This window comes from Cololabis saira, chromosome 1 (genome assembly GCF_033807715.1).
Source record: "Cololabis saira isolate AMF1-May2022 chromosome 1, fColSai1.1, whole genome shotgun sequence".
Classification (NCBI taxonomy): domain Eukaryota; kingdom Metazoa; phylum Chordata; class Actinopteri; order Beloniformes; family Belonidae; genus Cololabis; species Cololabis saira.
The window spans coordinates 19,418,002-19,444,606 of NC_084587.1; the positions used below are offsets into that span (position 1 = coordinate 19,418,002).

General features: G+C 40.9%; 1 protein-coding gene across 2 annotated transcripts in view; it reads right to left on the reverse strand.

Annotated features, from left to right (window-relative positions):
* Nucleotides 1-2,528: 2,528 nt before the first annotated feature.
* The window catches only part of fbxo41 (F-box protein 41), a 72,777-nt gene continuing 48,700 nt past the window's right edge, over nt 2,529-26,605 (reverse strand). For both annotated transcript variants that reach the window (XM_061717158.1, XM_061717167.1), the window contains 10 exons: nt 24,869-24,942; nt 17,041-17,420; nt 14,066-14,304; nt 13,858-13,973; nt 11,606-11,758; nt 9,598-9,693; nt 9,196-9,314; nt 8,762-8,920; nt 8,392-8,507; nt 2,529-6,302 (listed from right to left, as the gene is read on the reverse strand). In XM_061717158.1, coding sequence (XP_061573142.1) covers nt 6,240-6,302; nt 8,392-8,507; nt 8,762-8,920; nt 9,196-9,314; nt 9,598-9,693; nt 11,606-11,758; nt 13,858-13,973; nt 14,066-14,304; nt 17,041-17,420; nt 24,869-24,942 — 1,515 coding nt within the window. In that variant the 3' untranslated portion in view covers nt 2,529-6,239. The remainder of the gene's footprint in view (nt 6,303-8,391; nt 8,508-8,761; nt 8,921-9,195; nt 9,315-9,597; nt 9,694-11,605; nt 11,759-13,857; nt 13,974-14,065; nt 14,305-17,040; nt 17,421-24,868; nt 24,943-26,605) is intronic.

Below are 26,605 nucleotides of genomic sequence, written 5' to 3' on the forward strand. Positions count from 1 at the left end.
CCACAGCTGTTCTCACAGCATTTCTACAACACATCTCTTCTTAGCCGTAGTTAATTATTTCCGATTAGTTTTTCTTTTTAATCCTAAGAGACATTCTGATTGATCTGGCTTGGGGAGACAGTGTCACAAATGAGGTCTGCACGGTGAATAACCTGCAGTAAAGGAGAGGGAAGAACTCCGTTGTTCTTCCTGTAGTACGATTCATTTTTAACCTTTTACAAAACACATGTGCACAAATTCAGTCAACCAAAGTGGTTTCGATGTGCTCAAGAGATATTGCACGTCCATACAAATGGATTTTTTTGGTCCATAGTGTGGGTCAACTGGATCCTGCACCTCCACATTGTGGTTTTTTGTAAAAACCTACATGCCTTGTAAACACACACATGCTGAACACCCACCGTTTATAGCCACAAATATGATCGAAACTGAGACACCCACCAGATTAAGATCATCTCAGAGAGAGAAAAAAGCTCCAACCAGAGCAGGGGAAAGAGGTCACGGCTCTCTTTTGTCACAAATATGGGTATTGCTAATCATAGTTTGTTAAAGTTGTCTGAGCTTCACTGTAACCAAATCAAATTGATAGTTTGAGGACTATATCTGAACACCTAATTTCCTGGTTTTGAGTTCTGCACACTCAAGGGAAACATGATCCATCCTGCAAAGGGTACATGTGCTGCATCACAGCAGCTGGGTGACAGCTGTGGTACTGCATGAAAACACCAGCAGATGGAGGCAGAGGATGACAGCTGATGAATAGTAACGCAGGGCTTTGACCGCCAACAGCCCTGTGGATAGAAATGGCACTGTTCAGTATGAAAATTGAAAACGATGCACAAAGACAACAGCACCTGTACACCTGCAGACCGTCTTCTATATGAAACACGAGACCTTATGATCAACCGGAGCTTCTTCTGCTCAAATCAAACTCAGAGGCTCGTATTGACACGTCAAACATCCGTCCAGCATGGTCCCTCTTCCCGTCGTTGATGGCACATGGGAGAAAACGCTGACCGGAATAAGGACAGACACGGTTACAAATGGCACCGGTAACATCAGATACTGCATTCTGTACCTCCGACACAAAACGGCACCCGGAAAAATTACGACGATGAGCAAAAATGCTGAATCCAGATTAGTGGCGTGGTTTTTGTTCTCGCGTGAGGAAGCAGGGGGGATGGATTCAGTGTCTCCGCCGTTCTCCGGAAAACGGCTGCAGCACATGAGAGTCCTGGGTGGAAGCAGTAAGTGTTTGCAAAGTTGTCCACTTTCAGCGAACAGCAGTGCAGGACCAAATGGATACAAACGTAAAGCTCCTGGTAACCCTTGAAGACAAGTTAAGACTCCTCAAAAATAAACCAAAAAAACCTGCTGTTTTATGTACATCTGTAGTGAAGTGCATGTAAATGCAAATCTACCTGTTGGTGTTAAAGGTACTCTTCAGTCTTTACGTAGATCCAGGCAGTAAAAATGCAGCTCAGAGTGTCTCAAGAAAAGGATTTGGCTCTTGTGCAAAGACACAATCCACTTTTATGGTGAAAGCTAATGACAAGCGCGAGAGGATCAGAGAGCTGTTTGGTCTGTGAGGTTTAAACCGACTCTTCATATATAGAAGTATAATTCATTGTCTAGATGGTTATTTTAAAAAATATATGTTGCACGTTACACTTATTTTTAATATACTATTTCTTAGGTTAAAATGACTTTTTATAGAAAAAAATGACAGTCAAATTCATTAAAGAAAAATAATCAATGGTTCTGTTTCAACTGATGCCAGCAACACAAATGTTTTACCTGGATTTAGACGTAAAACTCAGTGATAAGTATCCTGGGAACTGACCTGGTGAAACTATATTTGGAGGTACATCAATTAGGAGTAATTCTGTCCTTCAACACTCGGTCCGTGTGCAGGTGGTGAACGGACGAGGGTAACAAAGGTCACAAGTTCAAATGTACTTTGTGTCGCGTGTGACGTTCAAATAGAACTTCAGTTCTCCGTTTCCTGTGCAAGATGCAGTCGAGCATCCTGAGCGCGGTTGCCAAGCAAACCACCAGGGAACATGTCAACACACTGCGTCACCTTCCTGCTCATCTGCCATTATTGTACTTTCCCGTCGGGTGAGACAGAACATTCTGGTAACACCGAATCTTTGCAAACACAAACAAAAACATGGGATTGTAATAAAATACGCTGGACCGAGAAGTAAGGAGAGAAGTGGAAGATGTGCGTGTCTTTGGCCTTCCTGCATCTGTCAAAGACAGGTGTTGTTCAAAGCTTTATTCTGGAAGAATCCACTCCCCTCACATATGTACAGTACAGACCAAAAGTTTGGAGTGTGTCCAAACCTTTGGTCTGTACTGTATATTTAAATGAGTTTGACCCTCTAATCACTAATACAGTGAAAATTATATACTTAAAAAAAGAGATGAAATTACAATTTAAAGCAGTTTTATTGATGACAACAAATGAGTGAAAATGACTCCTAAAACATTTCCATCTATTGCAGTCATCGCAGAAGGCTGATTATTGTTTTTTTAGGGAGTGGAGGGGGAGGGGGGTCTTTTTCCAACAACAGAATTTTTGTTACAAGAGCAAAATGAGTAGAGTTCATGAACCAACCGGCACAGCAGATGATGGCAGTCGAAAAAGGAAAGAAAATGACACACTTAATTGCCCTGTTAAGCATTGAGGTAATGTGTAAAACACTGTTGAGATGAATGGGCAGAGTACAATCGTTCATACGAAAAAATATGTACAGAAAAGTACATGAGCACCCACATGGTTTCTCTATTGCAAAGTGTGACGAACTCATGTAACTGCAACAGAGGACATTTGATTAAAAACACAACTATAAAATAATAATTGTGTTAATGCTAATAGTTTAAATTTAGATGCTTTGGACTTGAAAAGAATCAGGCAGACGTGAAGACGGACGCCGAAAAGTCATTCCAGTGTAGTTGGTATCTCGGATCCGCAGGTTGAGAGCCTACAGGCCTTCGCAGCAGTTCAGTCACAACAAAACAGGTATGAGCATGAAATGTACAGTGTGATGCGCATACATAAACACGAGGATGGGCATAAGGTCATATTGGCAACCTAAAAAGCACTTTAATGTAGCTGAATCAGACAGCATTCTTAACCTCCCAACTAATGAGATAGTGTATTTGAGATGGTGTGAGAGAAGTAAGACAAAATGCCTGTTCTCTGTTAAAGAAGCTAAGTTATTCTAAGCATGTTGGAAGTAATTTTATGTTGCAATACTATATGTGACCACATGGGGGCATAATACTGTGTTAATGAGTGGCGACAGTCCAGTAACACTACTTTAACCCGCTAGAGGCGCACTTCGTTACACCAGATGCTGACAAGTGAACTTTTTTGTAATATGCTGCCCCCATGTGGTCAGAAGGGGTATTACCACATAGTGATTTTATGTTCTTTCTGTGGAATCCAGTGTGTGATCTTCACATCAGCAGATGTGGCGAGGCGTCCTGTGGACAGAACCTTCCAACCAAACCGATGACCAATGGCCCGAGAAAAGTGTTCAAGAAAAAAAGTGCTTAATCTTTTCGCTTTTTTTGTTGTTGATTTTTCTTTAAATACTGAGAAACATTAAAAAGCAACACTCTTATAATAAACATCTGAAATATCTTTTTTCCTCTATAGTGCAACAACAGACAGGATTTTTTTTTTAAAAAAGGAGAACATTATTATTAACCTGCAGGCAATCAAAGCTCTTTAAACATCTAATAATTTTCTTGCCACAGTAGCAAAACAGTTAAGAAGGCAACTTAATGATTGATGCATGAACACAAACATGCCAACATTATACACAGCACTCTTTTTATAGAAATAAATAGCTGAATTAACATCTTTATCCTCTTCTTAAATAATTTCCATCTCTATATGACTCTGATGCACATTTAATATAAAGTATCTAATACACAACTGCAATTTCAACACTACTGTTATACATAATATAGTTCTCTATGTTTATCTTTCATTCAGCTTTGGAGAAAAAAAAAATCTTACAGAATGAAGACCTGTAAACTTTAACTTTTTCACTCAGAAGTATGACCATAATATATTATGCAACATCACATGTTGGTCAATTTTTTTCCAAGTTTTTTCTTTTTTTTTCCTCTACAAACATTGCGTAAAGAGTAGTTGATAATGAAGGCAGGATTGTCTGAAACTTAAACCCAACAAGTGCTTTGCGTTTCCTCTATTGTGTCGGCAGAGTTGCGCTCTTTTCCAGTAAATTCGCTTCCTTCAGTTAAACTGAGCCAACAATCAATCGCAGTAGTGGATAATAAATACTGTATGTATGCAGAACTGGAAGAACATAAAGGAGCAGATACCCACAGCTGTTCTCACAGCATTTCTACAACACATCTCTTCTTAGCTGTAGTTAATTATTTCCGATTAGTTTTTCTTTTTAATCCTAAGAGACATTCTGATTGATCTGGCTTGTGGAGACAGTGTCACAAATGAGGTCTGCACGGTGAATAACCTGCAGTAAAGGAGAGGGAAGAACTCCGTTGTTCTTCCTGTAGTACGATTCATTTTTAACCTTTTACAAAACACATGTGCACAAATTCAGTCAACCAAAGTGGTTTCGATGTGCTCAAGAGATATTGCACGTCCATACAAATGGATTTTTTTGGTCCATAGTGTGGGTCAACTGGATCCTGCACCTCCACATTGTGGTTTTTTGTAAAAACCTACATGCCTTGTAAACACACACATGCTGAACACCCACCGTTTATAGCCACAAATATGATCGAAACTGAGACACCCACCAGATTAAGATCATCTCAGAGAGAAAAAAAAGCTCCAACCAGAGCAGGGGAAAGAGGTCACGGCTCTCTTTTGTCACAAATATGGGTATTGCTAATCATAGTTTGTTAAAGTTGTCTAAGCTTCACTGTAACCAAATCAAATTGATAGTTTGAGGACTATATCTGAACACCTAATTTCCTGGTTTTGAGTTCTGCACACTCAAGGGAAACATGATCCATCCTGCAAAGGGTACATGTGCTGCATCACAGCAGCTGGGTGACAGCTGTGGTACTGCATGAAAACACCAGCAGATGGAGGCAGAGGATGACAGCTGATGAATAGTAACGCAGGGCTTTGACCGCCAACAGCCCTGTGGATAGAAATGGCACTGTTCAGTATGAAAATCGAAAACGATGCACAAAGACAACAGCACCTGTACACCTGCAGACCGTCTTCTATATGAAACACGAGACCTTATGATCAAACTGGAGCTTCTTCCGCTCAAATCAAACTCAGAGGCTCGTATTGACACGTCAAACATCCGTCCAGCATGGTCCCTCTTCCCCGTCGTTGATGGCACATGGGAGAAAACGCTGACCGGAATAAGGACAGACACGGTTACAAATGGCACCGGTAACATCAGATACTGCATTCTGTACCTCCGACACAAAACGGCACCCGGAAAATTACGACGATGAGCAAAAAATGCTGAATCCAGATTAGTGGCGTGGTTTTTGTTCTCGCGTGAGGAAGCAGGGGGGATGGATTCAGTGTCTCCGCCGTTCCCCCGGAAACGGCTGCAGCACATGAGAGTCCTGGGTGGAAGCAGTAAGTGTTTGCAAAGTTGTCCACTTTCAGCGAACAGCAGTGCAGGACCAAATGGATACAAACGTAAAGCTCCTGGTAACCCTTGAAGACAAGTTAAGACTCCTCAAAAATAAACAAAAAAAACCTGCTGTTTTATGTACATCTGTAGTGAAGTGCATGTAAATGCAATCTACCTGTTGGTGTTAAAGGTACTCTTCAGTCTTTACGTAGATCCAGGCAGTAAAAATGCAGCTCAGAGTGTCTCAAGAAAAGGATTTGGCTCTGTGCAAAGACACAATCCACTTTTATGGTGAAAGCTAATGACAAGCGCGGGAGGATCAGAGAGCTGTTTGGTCTGTGAGGTTTAAACCGACTCTTCATCTGATACACAGTGCCGCTGAAATGGTCTCGCCGACGTTAAAGGAGATATTCATCAAATTTTCTATTTCAGATTTGTACCTTTACGGATTTTGCAGGTTCAAGCCTCGGACCATGTTCATCAAGCTGATGTCGTCTTTGTTTGTGTCGGTGCTCAACATGCATTCAGCTCCAGGAAATGGGCTCTAACCGGCCGGGTCCGTCTGAGTAACTGGAGCCGAGATTGTGCCACGTAGAGACCAGAAGAAAGACCCGTGCACTAAAGACGTTAGCAGAGGCTGTCTGCTTTCACGTGGAGGATTTTGGAGAAGCCAGGTCTCTTCTTCAGAGCCTGAAAGAAGAAAATGGGAAGGATTTAAAATAAACATGTTACCAGACCAGTTTTATTTATTTCATTTTCTTCTTCTCTACCATCAGCAAAATGTGTGTACAACAGATGACAGGCTGAGATGACTGCATGACTGTGCTGCTCCCAAACCTTCACCTCTAGATAACGAGAAGCAGTGGTGTTGAACAATAACCACTTTTTAACAAGCAGCAGGGAGAAAAGTGAATCACGCTTGTTTGCAGCATTTGGAGAGGCCACCGCTGCGATACAACTTTTCATCTCTATCACATCTTACTTTAACCTGACTCATCAAAAACCCACAGTAACAAAAAAAAGCAAAAAACATATCTTATATTCCCCAGTGTGTTACATGTCTTATTGTGCGTGGTCAGCCACAAAAACAACTCTCAAAGTAAGTCTCATTGTGTGGGATAGCAGCGGTACGTCCACAACCAATCACCACGGAGACTTCAAGGGCTGAGTCATTGTTTAATGATGGTAAAGATAGACTCATCGGATCCACTTCACAACTGTTTGCTTAACTGAATAAATATCTAAGGGCCTGATTTACTAAAGGTTTGCGTGTGTAAAAACGTGTGCAAACTTGACAGCACCCGCAAACCAATGTGCCAGCTGATCTACTAACAGCGTGCAAAGAGGACTGCGCCTCTCAAATGAGCAAAATAGCACACGCTATTCATTTAGTACTTTTGCCCTGATGAATAATCAATATGGGGCGTACCCGCCAGAAATCGCTAAATACTGGGAGGGGAAAATGCAAATATCTCCATTTACCACCCGCAATGAGATTTACCAAGCCTGAAAGTTTTTGCGGGGATTGTGATTGCGTCTGTATTTAATACGTTCGAAAGGAAGGTGCTAATCTCCACATGCAAAAGGAGAAATATTTTATTTGAATGTTAAATCGAGTATTATTCAGCAAAAGGTTGCCACAGGAGGCACATTCATTTTTTTATTTGTGATAATAAATAAATCACGTGTTTTCATGGAGAAAAAAGTGTTTCTTATTGTGCGCCTGTTCTGCAGTTGTCATACCCCGGTGTTGTGCCGTATTCAGCACCCCTGCCGTGAAAAGCACCCCCTCGTCTGACAAAAATGATATTCTCATTCCGTGTCACGTTCTGTTTAGCGTCCAGTTTTGTGTTAATGATTCATGTTTAAATGCGCTCATGGATTCCACAATAGTCATACTTTCCCACAATCACAGTCACAGATAACAAAAATCGGGTAAATGGTTATTGATGTCATTAATTAATAGCCTGCTTACTGTGTTGTCTTCCATAATATTTGTAAATATATATAATATAAACTCCTAAGTATGTGTTTGTGTGAGTGTGTATATATAAATATATTGAAGTGTCAGTGTGTTGTTTTTTTTCTAGGTCTACTTATCATTGAATATACGAGGGGGTGCTTTTCACGGCAGGGGTGCTGAATACGGCACAACAATTTGCCTCTTCCACTAATATCTCTCCAACTCGTCAAATTTCATTTTGCGCTTGCAACTATCCTGCTTTCCATCCAGACTCTCCATGGCGCAAAGTTTGCGCCGCAAACCGTAAGACGCGCACCACCTCATTTAAATACTGCTGTTTGCACCTGTTATCAATTGCGCACGCAATCTTAGTTGATCACCCGCAAAACACACAACAACAGCACGCACAAACTTTTTCAGTGCACACGCAATTTAGTACTCTTTATTTAGGATCTTAGTAAATCGGGCCCTAAGATGGCTAAAAGCAGAAAATAAACTTCCAAGAGGGAGCTCGACAGAGCTGTATCGAGACACTCAACTTTCCTGTTTGCCGTTACATTCAAACAGTCAGCAATGAAATGGAGAAATGGAAATATAGTTGGTGACACAGCAACGACAAGTGGGGCCTGATAAATCGTGTTTGAAGTAAAACTCACACAGAGAACCACAGGCGTCACTTTCCTTCAGTCAGGATCTTAAATGTGCAAATTTACATATTTGTTAACGTGTTTACAACACATCAGGAGGATTTATAAAAGAGGAATCACAGGTAATGTGGCATGAGATGTATGCTGTGAGACACTCCGCTGCCGTTACCTGCAGCTTGTTAACCATCTCGTCGAACAGTTTTCTAGCTTCTGGGCTATTGGGGTCCTCAAAGTAGTCTTCTATGCCGATCTGAACCACAATGGACTTCAGGTTGCGGCAAACGCCTACAATTTTGGAAGGAGAAACAAAGAAGCATCAACACAGGGTTCTTATGGGGGTTTTTTTATAGACAGATTTAATCATGCATTCATGAAATGTAAAGGCACAACATTTACAAAGTATTCTTTAGGAATTTGAGGCAGGAAGCAGAGTGGGTGCTCTGGTTTATGGTTTCATGCTCAATACCTTCCCCCACTAATACTGGTTTCCACATTGCCACTTTACCCATATACTCGTATGAAGGGAGTTTTAAACTCACTGTTGAAGTGGAGGAGCGCTTTGGGAGTGACTGGAGTGGACGTGAGCACCAGCATCTCTAGACCCTTCAAGCCCTCTCTGCAAACCTCTGCTGCCACCTCCTGGTTGATTTCACTCACGTGGTCCAACTCCAGCACCTGCAGGCGCATGCAGTTCCGTGCTGCACAGGACATAAAAGGATAAAAGAGGAGTCAAAAATATGCAAAGCAAAGGCTTGCATTTTAGGAATGGTAATGAGAAGATATGTAATGAATCAGAGCACCAACTGCACATGATGTCAGTGAGTTTATCGGCTGCTGTGTAGACACTCAAAGCTTTGTGTGTCGCTTCACTGTTCTATTATAAGCAGTTGTCATCATTTAAGGCTGTCGCAGTGTTGGGACTACTATACACGGAAGACTGTAGCATAGAGAGGACCCTCTTTGCAAAGTTTACCCAGTGACGCCAGTCCCTGAATCCCACATCCAGCGCCACCAACTCCAAGAGCACGGAGATGCGGCCAGCATCTCCCAATAGTCTGCAGGCATCGATTACTGAAGCGAGCGGGTTGTTGGCTGCAGGATACAAAACATTTCACTAAAGGTTAGGGCCAGGTATTCAGTGTGAAATGAGAAATAGGATAGTGTTTGTGACCACTGTGTCTGAAACAGGGCTCTAAACAAATGAATACATGTTGTAAAATTGGTTGTGTGTGTTTTTGCTGGTTAGGACAATTCAGAAAGTTAGAGAATAAGCTGTTTCTGAATAGTCATTTTGCTTATTATTCACATTAAAGTTGTCTATTTGTTGGTATAGTAGGGTTTTAAGTTACAAGCAGTTTTGAAAAGATGTTGTTACCATGGGTGTAGGGGCGCCACCTGTAGAGAAATAATGTCCCTGCAACCTGCTCCAAGAGCCCAGATCACCTCCTGGCCAACTGGGTCTGTGGCACTCCTGGAAGATAAATAAAAAAGACACAACTGAACATTATCTAGATCAGGGGTCGGCAACCCAAAATGTTGAAAGAGCCGTATTGGACCAAAAACACAAAAAACAAATATGTCTGGAGCTGCAAAAAATGAAAAGTCTTGTATCAGCCTTAGAATGAAGGCAACACATGCTGCATGTTTCTATATTAGTTATGACTGGGGGAAGATTTTTTTTTCATTATGCACTTCGAGAAAAAAGTGGAAATGTCGAGAAAAAAGTCAAAATTTTGAGAAAAAGTCGAAATGTCAAGATTAATATTGAAGTACCTTCTTGAGAAAAAAGTGGAAATGTAGAGAAAAAAGTGGAAATGTAGAGAAAAAAGTCGAAATGTAAGATTAAAAGGGAAAGAAAAAGAAAAAAAGAGGAAAAAAAGGAAAAAAAGAAGAAAAAAGAAAAAAAGGAAAAAGAAGATAAAAAGAAAAAAGAAAAAAAAGAAAAAGAAAAAAAGAGAAAAAAAGAGAAAAAAAAGGAAAAAAGAAAAAGAGAAGAAAAAAAGAAAAGAAGAAAAATAGGAAAAAAAGAAAAAAAAAAAAAAAAGGTGAAACATTTTTGAAAAATCTCCAGGGAGCCACTAGGGCGGCGGTAAAGAGGCTCTAGAGCCAAAGAGGCTCTAGAGCCAAAGAGGCTCTAGAGCCAAAGAGGCTCTAGAGCCGCAGGTTGCCGACCCTTGATCTAGATTATCTAGACGTACAAGCTCGAATCAGAAAAAGCAAGAACAGTATATGAGATGTAGACAAAAAAAAATGTTGTAATTCATACATTTACTTAAATTTCATTGCAAACAGAATGAACCCAGGATATTCCATGGTTTCTCATCTTTACCTGTATGAACTTTGTTTTTTTCTTAATTTTTCAGTATATATTTGTTCTTGCATTACATTCCTGTAACATGTGAAAAAAATTAGATTAATGACATTTAGGGTTAGTAATGAGCCAGTGCAAAAAAAAAAAACAAAAACAAAAATTTTAAAAACTGCCTGAAATCATAATTTACTGTAAAGTTATATCTGCAAAAGTGGTGCAAGGATGTGCAGAGGATCATCCGTTTGTCAACAAATACATGAGAAAATTATGGAAATATAAGAGAACAACCCCACTCCCCCAAAAGAAACAATTCTCAATAATTGTAGTCAGTAACTCAAGGAATAAAAGAATATTGACCGCAAGCAAAACCTGGAAATGTGATTTCTAATCTTTTGGACAAAACTGCCCCAAAAAGCATTATTACATAATAGATTAAATAACCACTAGAACAGAAAAAAATCACAAATATCACTTGAAACTTTTCTTCTGCACAAAAGAAGCCTTTGTGGTTTTGTTGTATCCGTGTCCTTGACAAATTAAAAATCCTACAATGGAAGCGAAATTGCAGAAGATTACACTATAGAGCAATAAATGCTGCCTTTAAAGTGGGACATTTTCCTTTTTTTTCCCGTTTTTTTTTTCAAAATCAACAGGAATATTATGAAACCATATTTTTTGAACATTAGCAACGCATCACTCAAGCAGGGGAGGAAAGTACATTTACTGAATAAATCCAATCTAGTTCATTCAAATACACCTCAGATTCAAAATTCAGTATTCAATGCAGCAAATTATAAAAGCAGGTTTGCTAAGGAACCAAACAGACTGTTCTGAATCTTCACTTCAATGAACTTCAGTCCTGGTCCTGAGCAAGAACAAGGCGATAGGGGACAGATCTTGGGTTCATACCGTTTGGAAAAACACAAACAGACAAACCAAAATAGCCAAAGTAAATGTAAGAATCTGCATTTTCCATTTTGTCCCAACTTTTTCTAAATTGGAGTCGCACATCAGTTGTTCTGGTCTGGTTGGAGCTTAAAGTTTCAAGAGGTTTCTGGGTATGGTGGTGTACCTGTAGGTTACGGCCTGCAGGCCTCGGCAGAAGCAGCTGGCGAGCCAAAGCGAGCGATCAGTCAGCAGGTTGGGGCAGTGGGAAATCTTCAGGATCAATAATTTACTTCCTGTGGCCTTTAACAACGCCTCCAAACCCTCCTCAAGACAGCCACTTACAAAGAGATAAAACACAGAGAATTTGTTTTTAATATGCAGCACTTCACAAAAATGTTGTTTACTGCAGCAATAAATACAAGACAAGGAACGTTTATTTAAGCAGCCCCTGAACTGAAAGGCACTGTATGCAGTATTATTTACGCCCTTCACACAGAGAACCATACTATACCAGCCCACCTTTATTTATAAAGCACTTTAAGCTGCTACAGTGGACCAAAGTGATGCACAGCAAAGTAAATGAAAAGATACAAAATTAATAAAAACAGCTTGAAGTCAACATCTTAATTAGTGCCAAAGGCCAAGGAGAGAAGGTGGGTTTTGAGACAGCTCTTAAAAACAGAAGGGGGGGGGGGGGGGGCTGTCTAACCAGCAAGGGCACATCATTCCACATTTTTGGTGCTACAGCTGCAAAAGCACGGTTTCCTCTGAGCCCACTCTTTGTTTCTGGCACACTTAGGAGCATCTGATCAGCTGCCCCGAGAGAGCGAGAGGGATGTAAGGATGTAGCAGAGAGATAGGGGGGGGGGGGCTAGACTGCTTAGGGACTTAAAAGCAAATAAAATAATTCAAAAATGGATCCTAAAATGCAGAGGCAGCCAGTGCAATGACGCTAAAATGAGTGAAATGTGACCTTGCTCATGTGGGCCAGTTAACAGGCGTGCAACTGCCTTCTGAACCATCTACAGATGAGCAACAGAAGATCCGCTAACCCCAACATGGAGTGCATTACAGTAATCCCGCTGACTGGTGACAAATGGATGGATTACTGTTAAAAAGGGCTGCCTTGTAAAAATGGCTTTTAACTTGGCCAATAGCCTCAGCTGGGAGACTTGCGATGGTTGGTTTCATGTATTGAGACGGGTAACCCAGATCTAGAGGGCGGTTTCCAGTGGTGCCACCGAAAAATATCACTTCAGTTTTTGCCTGATTAAAATACATTATTATTCTTCTTCAGTGGCACATACATTTGGCTGTCACCTGAATAGCAGTTGAGAGAAAAATCATGTATACGAGGGTTGGAGCCAAGTGGGTGAAGAGAGAACAGAAGAGGGACCAGTATTGAGCCTTGTGGAACCCCACATGAATTGGGTTTAGGGAAGGATACAGAGTCACGGATGCCAACACAAAAACCTCAGATGGGACCTGAACCATTCAAGTGCTCTGCCCCTGATGCCCACCCACTTATCTAAATGAGAAATTAAAATGATGTGGTCCACTGTGTCAAAAGCAGCAGTTAAATCTAAAAGTACAAGAAAAAGTTCCAGAGTGGGTAGCTAAAAGTATGTCATTAAAAACATTTAAAAGGACAGATTCAGTTCTTATGCAACAGTTTAAAACCAGACTATAACGCTCTAAGATACTGTGCTCTTCCAGAAATGCTGTTAATTGACAGTAAACAGTTTTTCTTCAAGGATCTTTGATAAAAATGGTCATTTAGAAATAGGCCTGAAATTTGCAAGGACTGTGGGATCCAGACCTTGTTTTTTTTAACCAGAGGTTGAACTACTGCATGTTTAAAACCAATAGAGACACCATCTGAAAACAGACTCCTGTTTATGGCTGCAAGCACTGATGGTCCTAGAGTGGAAAAAACCTCTTTGGAGGGGCTAAAAAATCTTTAGGAGAATCAGAGGGCTTAAGATGTGCAACAACCTCTTGTAAAAAGGATGGGATCACAGGCTCAAACTGGTTAAAAACAGCAGAACCAGGGATGCAGACTGAGGGGCCATGGGCACCAGGTGTGATTAAAACTCTGGAGTAAGAGATTTTTTAAAGAAAAGATTTAGCAAAGTTTTCACAGATCATAGAGGAAGGTTCAATACAAACAGTCTGTGGGGCATTAAGAACTAAATCAATGATCCTAATTGATTTCCATCAGTTTCCATTTTCTTCCAGAAAGTAAAAACTGAGGATTCATATGCTGAATATAATCGGCTTTAACCCATCAGTAATCATCAGTCACGCTCCTCCTGCTGGCTTCCTCTCATCAATCACTGTTTCATTTGGTTCACCAGTTTTCAAAGCAGCACCTCAAAGTCACTGGGCAATCATCTGACAAAGGCGCTGCAGCAGCAGCAGCAGTCTGCACCTCACCGTGTGCTTTTAAGGTACTCCTCCTTGCTTTCCTTTTTGCCTCGCTGCCTTGGTTTGAGGTTCTGCAGGATGAGGGAGTGTGTCTGAGTGCACCACAGGGACAATGTGGTCAGTAACTAGGAGAACATAAGAAAACAACAGAAAAATTACTCTCAAGGCTCCAATGCCTCTGCAAAACGTTGCAAATCAACTCCATCCTGCCCCCCACCTTGGAAGAAACGCGGGCGTTCTCCAGGAGCACCCTGGTCCATACTGCTGGGTGACGGGCCACAAACCTCCAGTTGCGACAGACCTCGGCGGCTCTCAGCAGGGTTTTGGTATCCAGGTAGGTGAAGATGCAGAATAGGGCGGCACGGATCTTCAGGACCTCTGGACTGATGACCTCATTGGATTTGGAAGGGCTCCTGTCATGGCGGCATGGCTTGCTGTAGATGCCCTCAGACCGTCCTGCAGGACGGAACGAGTCAGTAAACCCTTCAACACATCTTCTAAGCCAGGGGTCGGCAACCCGCGGCTCTAGAGCCGCGGCTAATGCTGCCCTGGTGGCTCCTGGAGCTTTTTCAGAAATGTTTGACCTTTTTTTTTCCTTTTTTTCTTCTTTTTTAATTTTTTTTCCCTTTTTTTTCCCTTTTTTCTCTTTTTTTCTTCTTTTTTTCCTTTTTTCTTTATCTTCTTTTCTTTCTTTCTCGAAATTTTGACTTTTTTCTCGACATTTCGACTTTTTTCTCGTCATTTCGACTTTTTTCTCAACATTTTGGCTTTTTTCTCGAAATTTTGACTTTTTTCTCGTCATTTCGACTTTTTTCTCGAGATTGTACTTCAACATTAATCTCGACATTTCAACTTTTTTCTCGAAATTTCGACTATTTCCTTGATATTTCGACTTTTTTCTCGAAATTTCGACTTTTTTCTCGAAATTTCGACTTTTTTCTCGAAATTTCGACTTTTTTCTCAACATTTCGACTTTTTTCTCGACATTTCACCTTTCGCCATTTGCCTTCATTCTAAGGCTTATACAAGACTTTTCATTTTCATTCATTTGCGGCTCCAGACATTTGTTTTTTGTGTTTTTGGTCCAATATGGCTCTTTCAACATTTTGGGTTGCCGATCCCTGTTCTAAGCTGTCCAAATTATCCACAATTTTCATGTGTGTAGAAAGATGTGGTTCAATAATACTTGATTAATCCCGAAATGGATATCATATAGTCATAAAGGCTTTATAAACAGTATATTTAATCTATCTGCCTTTAGTTCAGTCTAAGAAAGAAGTTTGATCAGGTTGAATTAGGCTGAATGACTTGGTCACTGTAGAAGACTTCTCGCATTTCTCTTTATCCTTTTTTATCCTGTTCTTTGCCATCTGCTGGGAGATCCCATGTGTTTACCCCGAGCTTACTTATCCCTCCATGACTCGCTTCATCTTTCACGTCTCCTGAAAACAACTAGAGCTATGGACCAATGCTTACTTTCTCACACCATTTCGTCTTTTTATCTTTCTTCCTGTGCGTTGGATAAATACATCACCTAAGCCTCAAGACTGTCAAAAGAAACAACAAAAGCCAAGCTGTGCGTTACCCAAGACAGAAACTGAGTACGTGCAGACACACACCATCTATCAAACCCTTGCAGAGACTCTCTCATAAAAGGAGAAATACGTCCGACTGGGTATTTTACGTGATGAAAAACCTCATCGTCTAGGGAGGTCAGAGTAGTTGATGTGAATTTGTCACAAAGTTCTGGCTCAGTTTCAGTGTGTACCTGACTGCCAAGGTCCACCAGATATTTAGAAACCCAAGAGCAGGGTGAAGGGAGTTTGGGGATCTTGGGAGGGCAGGACATGAAACGTGAAACACACGACCTTTGTTGCAGCTGAGATGTGAAGTAAAAGGCCGGTGATCCAACTTGCATCAACAAAAAGCTGACAGACTGTTGTAGCACAGGGACGAACAGAAGAAGAACAGAAGGCTGGTGGTGGTACATAAATATAATTGAATATTCAGCATAGAACCAGATCCCTGGTTGTTTTATTCAGTGTTCGATGTCTAACTGCAACTGTAACCACGCGATAACAGCAGGTCCATTCTCTTACTATAGCCTTTATTTCTATTTTAAAATTTGATTCAGTTTTAGTTTATTTTCTGGATTTCCTTTTAATATTATGGTCTTAAAAATATGGTTTTAAAGAAACGTCTCTGCCAGTGAGAGGTCTGGACACACCCGCTCAGTCATTTCAAATAACTTTTAATATTAAAGGAGCTTGAGGCTCCTTTTAAGAAATGAGACTCTCTAGCGCCACCATTCGCCACGACGACCGTTGGGGGTACTGCAGCCAACAGCGAAGCCGGCACGGGAGAATGGGGAGAACGCACATGCAGCGTCATGTGACGTCACATCCGCCGCCCAGCGCGGGAAATTCGGGACCGAATTGCAGCACATTTTGCAGCACACAGCCTGTTCAAGGCAACGGACAGATATACTAGAGGGCTCATTCTTTTGGGTTTGGAACGCTTCATCTGACATTATTACTAGAAAACTTAAAACGTATACGAATTTTTTTCATAAATCCTGCCTCAATCCGGCTTCAAGCTCCTTTAAACACTTTAAAATTCCCACATTTGACGCTGGAGCATCTCCTCCCTCATCACACTCAAGTTGTGCGACTCCAAATCAGAAACTGCGGACATTATGAAAAAATGTAAACTAATAAAAAAAAAACAAAAAAAAAACAGTGATGATTTAAAGTGATTACATTTACTTTAAAGTAAATGTAATCACTTTAAATTATCACTGTATAAAATATACCTAATTTTCTTTTCTTATTCTTCATTTGATTAATTCTTTTACATATATTTTAGTGGAAGTATGACTACTTTGCTCCTTTTTCACTGCATGTCATTCAACAAAATTTGGGAATTTCAGAATTAAAAAGGGTAGGAGATGTCAGCAAAGACACAAAGGTCAAAGTAAATGTAAAAATCATAGCATTTCTTCTTTATGTGCATTTTTTTTTTTTTTTTACTTTTTCTGATCTGGGGTTGCTGAAGCAGCGTCTGTTGATGACACAATGGCAGCTCAACCTGACCTAGATCTAAATGCACAACTGTCCGGCTCTATATGTGACATGGCGAGTTTTAGGAATAAGCGTTTCTGCCGCTCCTCACAGCCTCCCTGTCAGCCGTTACCTGTGTTAGGGCGGTACGCCGCCCTGCTGTGGTGAGAATACGGCGCAGCAGACTGCTGCACCTCAGCCACAGCTCTCCTCTCCTGTTCCCACATCTCCACCTCTGACTCTGTAGTTCGAGATCCCACGTCGGATACGTCGCCTTCCTCGCCCTCGGTGCTGTTCCTGTAAGGTCTCCGCTGCCAGTTCTGGATAGCCTGTTTACGTAGACCCCAGTTTCTCGATCCGCATACGGGGGATCGCTCGTAATTCCCCTCTCCCAGCCGGCACTGCATGTGATAGTATTGCGCCTCGGGACAGTCCTCCATGGGATGCATCTCCACGCTGTCGCTGTCATAACCTCCAGAGCCCTGAGAGACTGATTTGATCCTCCCGGATGCTCTGCAGAAGAATGGAGGGTATTTGATTCTTCATTATGATAGTCAAATGCATCTGACAATCCCACACTTGGAATGGCAATCATTAAACGTAAATGGAATCAGAACCGTTTGGGAAAAGTGAATGTTGTGAAACATAAATGAATAAAAAGGTGCAGCGATGTGCAGCATGACTACCCAAGAGCAGGCGGATGCATTCAAATGGAAAGGATCCTGAATAAAAGCAGTTTGCAGAAACTAATGGATGGTTACAAACATCCCTCTATTCATACTCTTCTTCCTTATCAGTGCTCCCCTAACATTTTCATCTAATGTAAAAGGATAAAACATGATAGAGAACCAAAGGTGATTATACAGATAACCACTGACATCATTTGAAAGCATGTTGTGTGTCTGTATATGTGGATGGATGGATGGATGGATGGATGGATGGATGGATGGATGGATGGATGGATGGATGGATGGATGGATGGATGGATGGATGGATGGATGGATGGAAAGTAAGGATTCACAGACAATGGCATCTTGACACATATTGCGTCTGGTACATTCTGAAACAACTAAATCTGGGGAAGACATTCTGTTTTTCCTCCAGTCTAATAATAATTATTAATTATTATTATTATCATTATTAATTTCATCATTATTATCATAACACTCAAACTCACTGTACAGTAGAATGAGCAATAAAAACAGCAAAATACAAACACTCTACAGGACTGTCTCAGAAAATGTGAATATTGTGATAAAGTTCTTCATTTTCTGTAATGGAATTAAAAAAAACAAAAATGTCATACATTCTGGATTCATTACAAATCAACTGAAATATTGCAAGCCTTTTATTATTTTAATATTGCTGATTATGGTTTACAGTTTAAAATTAAGATTCCCAGAATATTCTAATTTTTTGAGATAGGATATTTGAGTTTTCTTAAGCTGTAAGCCATGATCAGCAATATTAAAATAATAAAAGGCTTGCAATATTTCAGTTGATTTGTAATGAATCCAGAATGTATGACATTTTTGCATTACAGAAAATAAAGGAGTTTATCACAATATTAAAATTTTCTGAGACAGTCCTGTATATATAAAAAAAAAAAAAAGCAATCATAGAAAACAAAAAGATAATGATCATAACATATTTCTGAATGTCCTTCTTATTCAGAAAGGGTGACATTGACTTCCGGTGTAGCGACTAATGGACTAGGACGTGTTTTTTTGAGCTCCTGCAACAACCTTTAAAAATATCTATTTTTGGTACAGCTTTTTCATCTTCCTTCGGTTTATTTTTCCCGACCTTCATTATTTTACTTTGGCCCCGTATTTTTGCCGACCAAAATGCCTCCAAAACTCAAAACATCCGCACCACCGCCGCGGCCCTCTCCGCACGCAGCATCCCCGCCTCGTGGTGACCCCCCGTCCAGCCTGGCCGAGGCCGCCGGGGCCGCTCCTTCACACGACTTTAAGGCCGAGCTGCTCGCATCACTCCGCGTTGAGATGGCGGCTGTTTTTAAAGCGGAGCTTCAGGCTGCTTTAACTGAAAACCTGTCGAGCATCAAGACTGAGCTGCAAGCGGTGAAGTCGGAATTATCAAAAAGCATTACAAACATCCAGTCTGATGTGCGCGCTCTGAAGAACACCGTGGTTGAAATGGAAACATCTCTTTCATCCTGCACCGATGACATCACAACCTTACAGGCTAAAGTGGAGCATCTGTCAGCTGAACTGATGAGGCTGGATGGTAAATGCGAGGATCTGGAGGCGAGATCCCGGCGCAATAACATACGGATCGTGGGAATTCCTGAAGATTTTTCCACCTCTTCTGCTGTTACGGATATTCCCTCTCTGCTCAAGGAGGCTTTCAGCCTGGAGAAGGAGCCTCTCCTGGACCGGGCGCACCGCACCCTCCAGCCGAAGCCGAAGCCCGGAGAGCGCCCTCGTCCCATCATCGCCCGTCTGCACTATCATACAGACTGTGTGGATATATTGCGCCGAGCTAGGGCTCAGCAACGGATTACGTGTGGAGAGTTGACTTTTTCTGTCTTTCCCGACCACACCCAGAAGACGGCCCGTGCCCGCGCCGCCTTTAATGACGTCCGCCGCCGGCTCCGCGAGATCCCGGGGATCCGTTACGGTCTGCTGTACCCCGCCCGCCTCCGCATCACTCACAACGGCGCAGAAAGGGAGTTCAGGTCGGCAGAGGAGGCCAGCGCTTTCATCACGTCGCTCAAAGTCTAGTTGAACTTTTTTCAGTTCATCAGTGTCGGTTTTTTTTTTTTTTTTTTTTTTTTTTTTTTCTCTCTCCCATATATACACGGTATGTGGTTTTCAGTTTAACTTGGTCGTGATTGGTTGTACCTCTCTGTTAATGTTGCTGGGCTTGCAGGAGCTCAAGACGAAGCTTGTTAGTTATTATCTTGTTAGTTATGCTTAAAGCCGTAAGTGTTCTTTTCAGGGAACTGACTCCTTCTGGAGTTTGCACTGGGTTCTCCATCGTTTGGGGATGGGGTCGTTGTAAGTGCAATTGGGGGGTGGGGGGTGGGGGGTTCAGTAGGTTAAGTTTGTTGTTGTTTTCAATTTCCCCCCCCCTTTTTTTTTTTATTTTTTTTTTTTATTTTTTATTTATTTATTTATTTTTTTATTTATTTATTTTTCTCCCCTTTTTTTTTTTTTTTTTTTTTTCTTCTTCTTCTTTCCTCTTTCTTTCTCTTTCTTTCTTTCTTTCCTCCCTCCATCCCTTTCTTTCCTTTCCTTCCTTGGGGATCCGCATTCGGTACATCTCTATCTTTAGGAATTTAACATATGGCCACTAATACTGGTACTTCTGTGAGGTTGTTGAGCTGGAATATTAAAGGCATGGGGAGTCCAATTAAGAGATCGAGAATATTTGCTCACCTGAGACGTCTTAAAGCTGACTTAGTGTTCCTTCAGGAAACCCACATGCGCACCAAAGACCAGGTCAGACTTAAATGTCCCTGGGTTTCTGAGGTGTTTCACTCTGATTTCAACTCTAAGGCCAGGGGGGTTGCTATATTAATTGGTAAGTCAATGCAGTTTTCAGCATCTAAGGTGATTTCAGACAAAAACGGCAGATACTTAATTGTGGCGGGTACGCTATTTCATATTCCCATATTATTAGTTAATATATATGCCCCCAATTTTGACAACCCACACTTTATGAACAAGCTTTTTGAATGTCTCCCCTCATTGAACGACAGTCTTCTTATAATTGGCGGGGATATGAACTGCGTAATTGACCCCAAACTAGACCGCTCCAGCCCACGAAATCTGACTCCTTCTTCAATGTCGAGGTCTCTTTCAGATTTTGTGTCCAAGAACGGTTGCACCGATCCTTGGAGATTTTATAACCCTTGTACCAAAAAATATTCCTTCTTTTCTCAGATGCATCAATCTTTCTCTCGGATTGATTATTATTTTATTGATGCTAAACTAATTCCCAAAGTACTGTCTGTTGATTATCATCCTATTGTGATCTCCGACCACGCTCCTCTTTCTTTGGATATTCAGTTCTCTTCACAGCCACGCTACTCAACATCTTGGAGGTTCAATACATTACTTCTCTCAGATGATAAGTTCACCAATTTTATTACAACTAAAATTGATGATTACATCTCTATAAATCAAAATGATATGGAACCAATTTCATCTTCACTGCTGTGGGAATCATTAAAAGCATATTTGCGGGGACAAATTATCTCCTTCTCTGCTCACTTGAATAAGTCCCGGAAAGCCAAATTACAAGAACTCTCTATTAAGATCACAAAATTGGACCAACAAATTGCTACTTGCCCCTCTCCCAGTTTTCTTAAGCAACGTGTCGATTTACAGACTGAATTTGATCTCCTTACCACTAATGACGCAGAGCGACTTCTCTTACGATCACGCTCCGTATATTATGAACATGGAGACAAGGCAAGTCGGCTCATGGCTCATCAGTTACGTCGCCAGGCAGCCTCACGTATGATCCTTCAGATAAAAGATTCATCAGGCTCATTGCATCAGGATCCCACCGCCATTAATTCTGTCTTTCACTCATTTTATTCCTCTTTATATACGTCTGAATCTCCATCTGGCTCCACTGAATTGAATTCATTCTTAGATAGCCTCAACTTTCCTGTTATAGGCTCCGATGCTGCTAAAAATCTTGACTCGCCATTAACGGTAGAAGAAATTAATCTCGCTGTGAGAAGTATGCAAAATAACAAAGCTCCTGGCCCTGATGGATTTCCAGTGGAATTTTTTAAGAAATTTCAGGATAAATTGTCCCCTTTATTGCATGCTGTCTATAAGGAATCACTGGAACATGGCACTCTCCCTCCCACTTTAAGGCAAGCCTCCATAAGTCTCCTCTTAAAAAAAGATAAGGATCCAACTCTCTGCGGCTCATACAGACCTCTTTCGTTAATAAATGTAGATGCTAAGATCCTTGCTAAAGCCTTGGCTTATCGCTTGGAGAACATTGTGCCAACTATTGTCTCAAATGAACAGACAGGATTTGTTAAGGGGCGACAGTTATTCTTTAATGTGCGGACACTTTTAAATATTATTCACTCTAAAACTGTCACCACAACACCTGAAGTCGTAATCTCAGTCGATGCTGAAAAGGCATTTGATAGGATTGAATGGGACTATTTATTTACTGTACTGAAGAAGTTTGGGCTGGGGAATGGGTTCATTTCTTTGATTCGTCTCCTTTACACGTCTCCACAAGCAAGCGTTTCCACTAATGGCATTCAGTCCAATTTTTTTACTCTAGCCCGTGGCACCAGACAGGGGTGTCCCCTCTCTCCCCTATTATTCGCACTAGCTATAGAGCCCCTGTCAATCTTTCTGAGGTCCTCCCCCACTTTTACTGGGATCTCCCGATTGGGAACAGAATATAAGCTGTCACTTTACGCTGATGACTTACTGTTATATGTCTCGGATCCTGTCCTCTCCATTCCTTCAATTTTATCTGCTTTCCAGAGATTCGGGTCTTTCTCAGGCTATAAAGTGAACGTATCTAAAAGTGAATGCTATCCCATTAATGACTCAGCAACACAGCTCGTACAGTCAGATATCCCTTTTAAGATTAGTCCTTCCGGCTTTAGGTATCTTGGGATCAACGTAACCAGAACGTTAAGCTCTCTTTTTTCTGCTAATCTCTCACCTTTAATGTCTACAATTAAATCTGACCTCCATAGATGGAAAAGCTTACCTCTTTCATTAATTGGAAGAATTAACGCAGTTAAAATGAATATTTTGCCCAAATTTCTATTTCTGTTCCATTGTCTTCCACTTTTCTTACCAAAACACTTTTTTAAAATAATTGATCAAACTATTTCTGACTTCTTATGGTGTGGGAAGGCTCCTAGAATCCGCAAATCCACACTTCAGAGATGTAAATTCAATGGCGGACTGGCACTTCCCAATTTTCAACTGTATTATTGGGCAGCACATATTCAAAAAATTTCATTTTGGTTCAAATCGGTGAATATGCCATGGTGTAAATTGGAGGCACAGTCATGCATTTCATCTTCTTTACCTGCTCTACTTACCTCATCTATTCCATCCAACCTCTCTGTCTTTACAAATAATCAAGTGGTTCACTCCACACTTAAAATTTGGTATCAATTTAGGAAACACTTCAAATTTAAGTCAGCATCTACTTTAGCTCCATTACTGAACAATCATTTATTTCGACCTCCGCTTACAGATTCAACCTTTCTCATATGGCATAATAAGGGCCTGAAAAGTTTTGGAGATCTTTACAAGGATGGTATCTTTCGCAGCTTTGCAGATCTCTCAGGTGAATTTAATCTCCCGCCTTCTCATCTCTTTCGATACTTTCAGATTAGACACTGCGCTAAAGCTTTGTTTCCAGTTTTTCCATCCTCTCCGCCGACTCTACAGTGGGAGGTGCTTTTAAGCCATGATCCACTTCAAAAATCACTGATCTCTAAGGTTTACGATGACCTTCTGTCTTTCGATCTCTCTCCAGTTATTAAAGTTAGGGCTGTCTGGGAAGATGAACTGGATCTAAATTTGGAGGATGACTGGTGGGACGCTGCTCTTAAAAAAATTTACACAAGTTCATCCTGCGCTCGTCTTACACTTATACAGTTTAAAGTACTGTTTAGAGTCCACTTTTCTAAAGCTCGACTCTCACAGATCTATCCCAGTGTCACTGACGAATGCGACAAATGTCATGCCTCGTCCTGCAATTTAACCCATATGTTTTACTCTTGCCCACTACTTTCTCGCTTTTGGTCGAATTATTTTGACACCATGTCAAAAATACTCTCGGTGAATATAAAAGTCTCCCCCCATGTTGCCATATTCGGGCTCCCAGAGGACCATGGCCGGTTTACTTCAAACCAAATAGACATTTTGGCTTTTACTTCCTTACTGGCAAGACGCCACCTTCTTCTCCACTGGAAGTCGACTAAGGCTCCTTCTAGTACCCAGTGGCTCAACGACACCATGTTTTTTCTGAAGCTGGAAAAGATTAAATATTCACTGAAGGGTAGTTGCAACAAATTTTATAATAAGTGGCTTCCCTTTCTTACATTCTTCCACTCTCTCCAGTCCCTGCCTCCTGATTGACGGATCCCCCCCCTCCCTCTCTTCTCTCATTCCTCTCTTTCTTCCTCCTTTTTATTTATCTTTTTATTTACTTTTCTTTTGTTTTTGGGTTTTTTTTTTTTTTTTTTTTTTTTCCCCCTTTTTACTCATCTATTTTTTTAATTCATACTGTTTAGCTTAAATACTTAAATATTACTTATATATAAGAATATAATAATTTTCGTGTATTTGTCATTGTTTTGTGTGGATTTTTTGTTCTGTTCTTAATCCCAAAAAAAAAAAAAAAAAAAGGAGGTAGACTGTATATCTTTTTTGTTTATTCCTGTTCAACTGTGCCTTATCCCCTAATAAAAATATCAAAACAAAAAAGAAAGGGTGACATTGATGACTCAATGGGGAAGGCCTGACAAGTTTGGGGTGACGTCGTAGCAGGAAACACGTTCACATTCCAGCTGGGTTTGACAGTTGTGTTAGTCAGAGCGCTACTGAACAGCCATCTGTCTGAAATTACCATCAGAGACCCAGAAATGCTTCAGTCACACTTCATGGAGTGAGACATTCATCCCAAATCTCAGCAAAGCTACTGGAGAAGAGTCTTTGACTGAAACTGGAATCTCAAATCAACGTCCACTCCTGAACCACAGACACTCGCAGGCCACTTTATAAGCAGTGAATGTGCATTTATGCATTCACCTGACAATATAATCACAGTACAATAATCTCAATGTAAACGGAAAGACCTGCAGGAGGTATAGACACACAAAGCCCTCGATTGTCATAGTGGTGTTCTGGATAAACAACATGTCAGACCCGAGCACGGAAAAGTAGGTCTGGCTGTGCAAATGAGGACTGAGAGCAGCAACCTACCCGGTACTGGGGGATGAACGTCTCTCTGAGACTTGGTACATTCCTCTTGTGCTCCCAGAGATGCTGGAGTTTCTCTGCAGGGAGAGAAGCCAAAATAACACATCACACATAATTTAATTCAGCTATTTTCTGTATAACTGGATGAAGCAACTGAGCAGTGACAGCTGGGGAAGCAGACACTTCACTTCACTACATCTTGACAGTGACACCAAAGAATACAAGAAAATAGGAAGAGGATTAATCCTCTAATAAAGAACGGGATAAATAAAATTGTATGACCAATATATAATAAAAAGAATCTGATCATAGTGGATCTTAGTATCAGGTCAATGCAACCTCAAGTAAACAGCTATAGCATTTTTCATGTTTCCATCATTTATTTAACATAAATGAAGACGAAAAAGATCACATGAAAAAAAACAAATCACATGAGCGATACTGAGAGCTATACAGATGAGTCTAAAAAAATAAATGAAAGTAAAAGGATCAAGGTTTTGGTTTTCTTCTTTGGTTTTGTTTAAATTTTTCATTTTTGTTAAATAAACAATAGCAAAGTGAAAAAAGTTAGATCTTGTTTGTCTGAGGCTGTATTTATTTTAGTAGTCAAAATAGTAGTTTTTTACCACATTTTTACACAAAAAGACAGGATTAACTTTTGTGCATGACTGCATGTGGAAATCAGTCTTGAAATCAAGGCTTTGCTTCAAGGGGAAGTAAAAAAAGGTATGTTGATGTGGTTTTGTCTGATGTTGCCTCCTCAGCCGGTGTCCATAAGCAACATGACAACTGTTCAACAACTATACAGGTTTGTATGTCACATTCTTTATCATGACAATGTGACCATCTGTTATCAGGACATCTTGCGCAGGACAGAGCAGTCATCAATATTTCCAGCCATAAACTGCAGCACTTGCTTGAAGCCTTCCAGTCTAAAACATCTGAGGCTCAGAGCGCAGATGAGAACTCTTACATTTATATAGACATACAGTAGGTGTACAATCCGACTCTCACTTGATGCAGCCGAGAACAAATTCCTTTTGTCACCATTCCACACGTCACACAAGGCTGCCTGTGCACCGAAGCGTGAAGTGTTTGCACAAGCGTGTACATGCCTGTGTGTGTGTGTGTGTGTGTGTGTGTGTGTGTGTGTGTGTGTGTGTGTGTGTGTGTGTGTGTGTGTGTGTGTGTGTGTGTGTGTGAAGCAGTGCCAGGTGGAGGGCCACAGAAAGAAAACCCTCCATTTGTGTCGTACTCTCTCTCCGTCTGCTTTACTCACTCAGCTTGTTTCTGGCTCACCGTCAGGGAAAGTGAACCATGGAGGAAACAAGCAAATGGCATCCGAGGCTATAAGAACAGGAACCCATCTCAGAGAATAAAAACGCATTTTCCTGAACAGTTTTGGTGAAAACTCGACCGCATCTCAGCATCTACCAACTAGGGCTGGGGATCGATTGAAATGTCAAGAATCGATTCGATTCCGATTCTAAAGATTCAGAATCGATTATCAAGATTTGATTCGATCCGATTCGATTCGATTCCGATATTGATTAAAACTGTTTTTTGAGCTGTTGCATGAATTATATGACTGTAGTTATGCAAAATATTACTACTAGTATTATATTGAGATTAAACAGCAAGTATTGGCAGCTAATGATGCTGTAAGGACCAATCAGCTCCCAGAATGCTGATAGAACTGCTTTCAGAAACATCGCGGGTCAGAATTACCAAACAGATCCA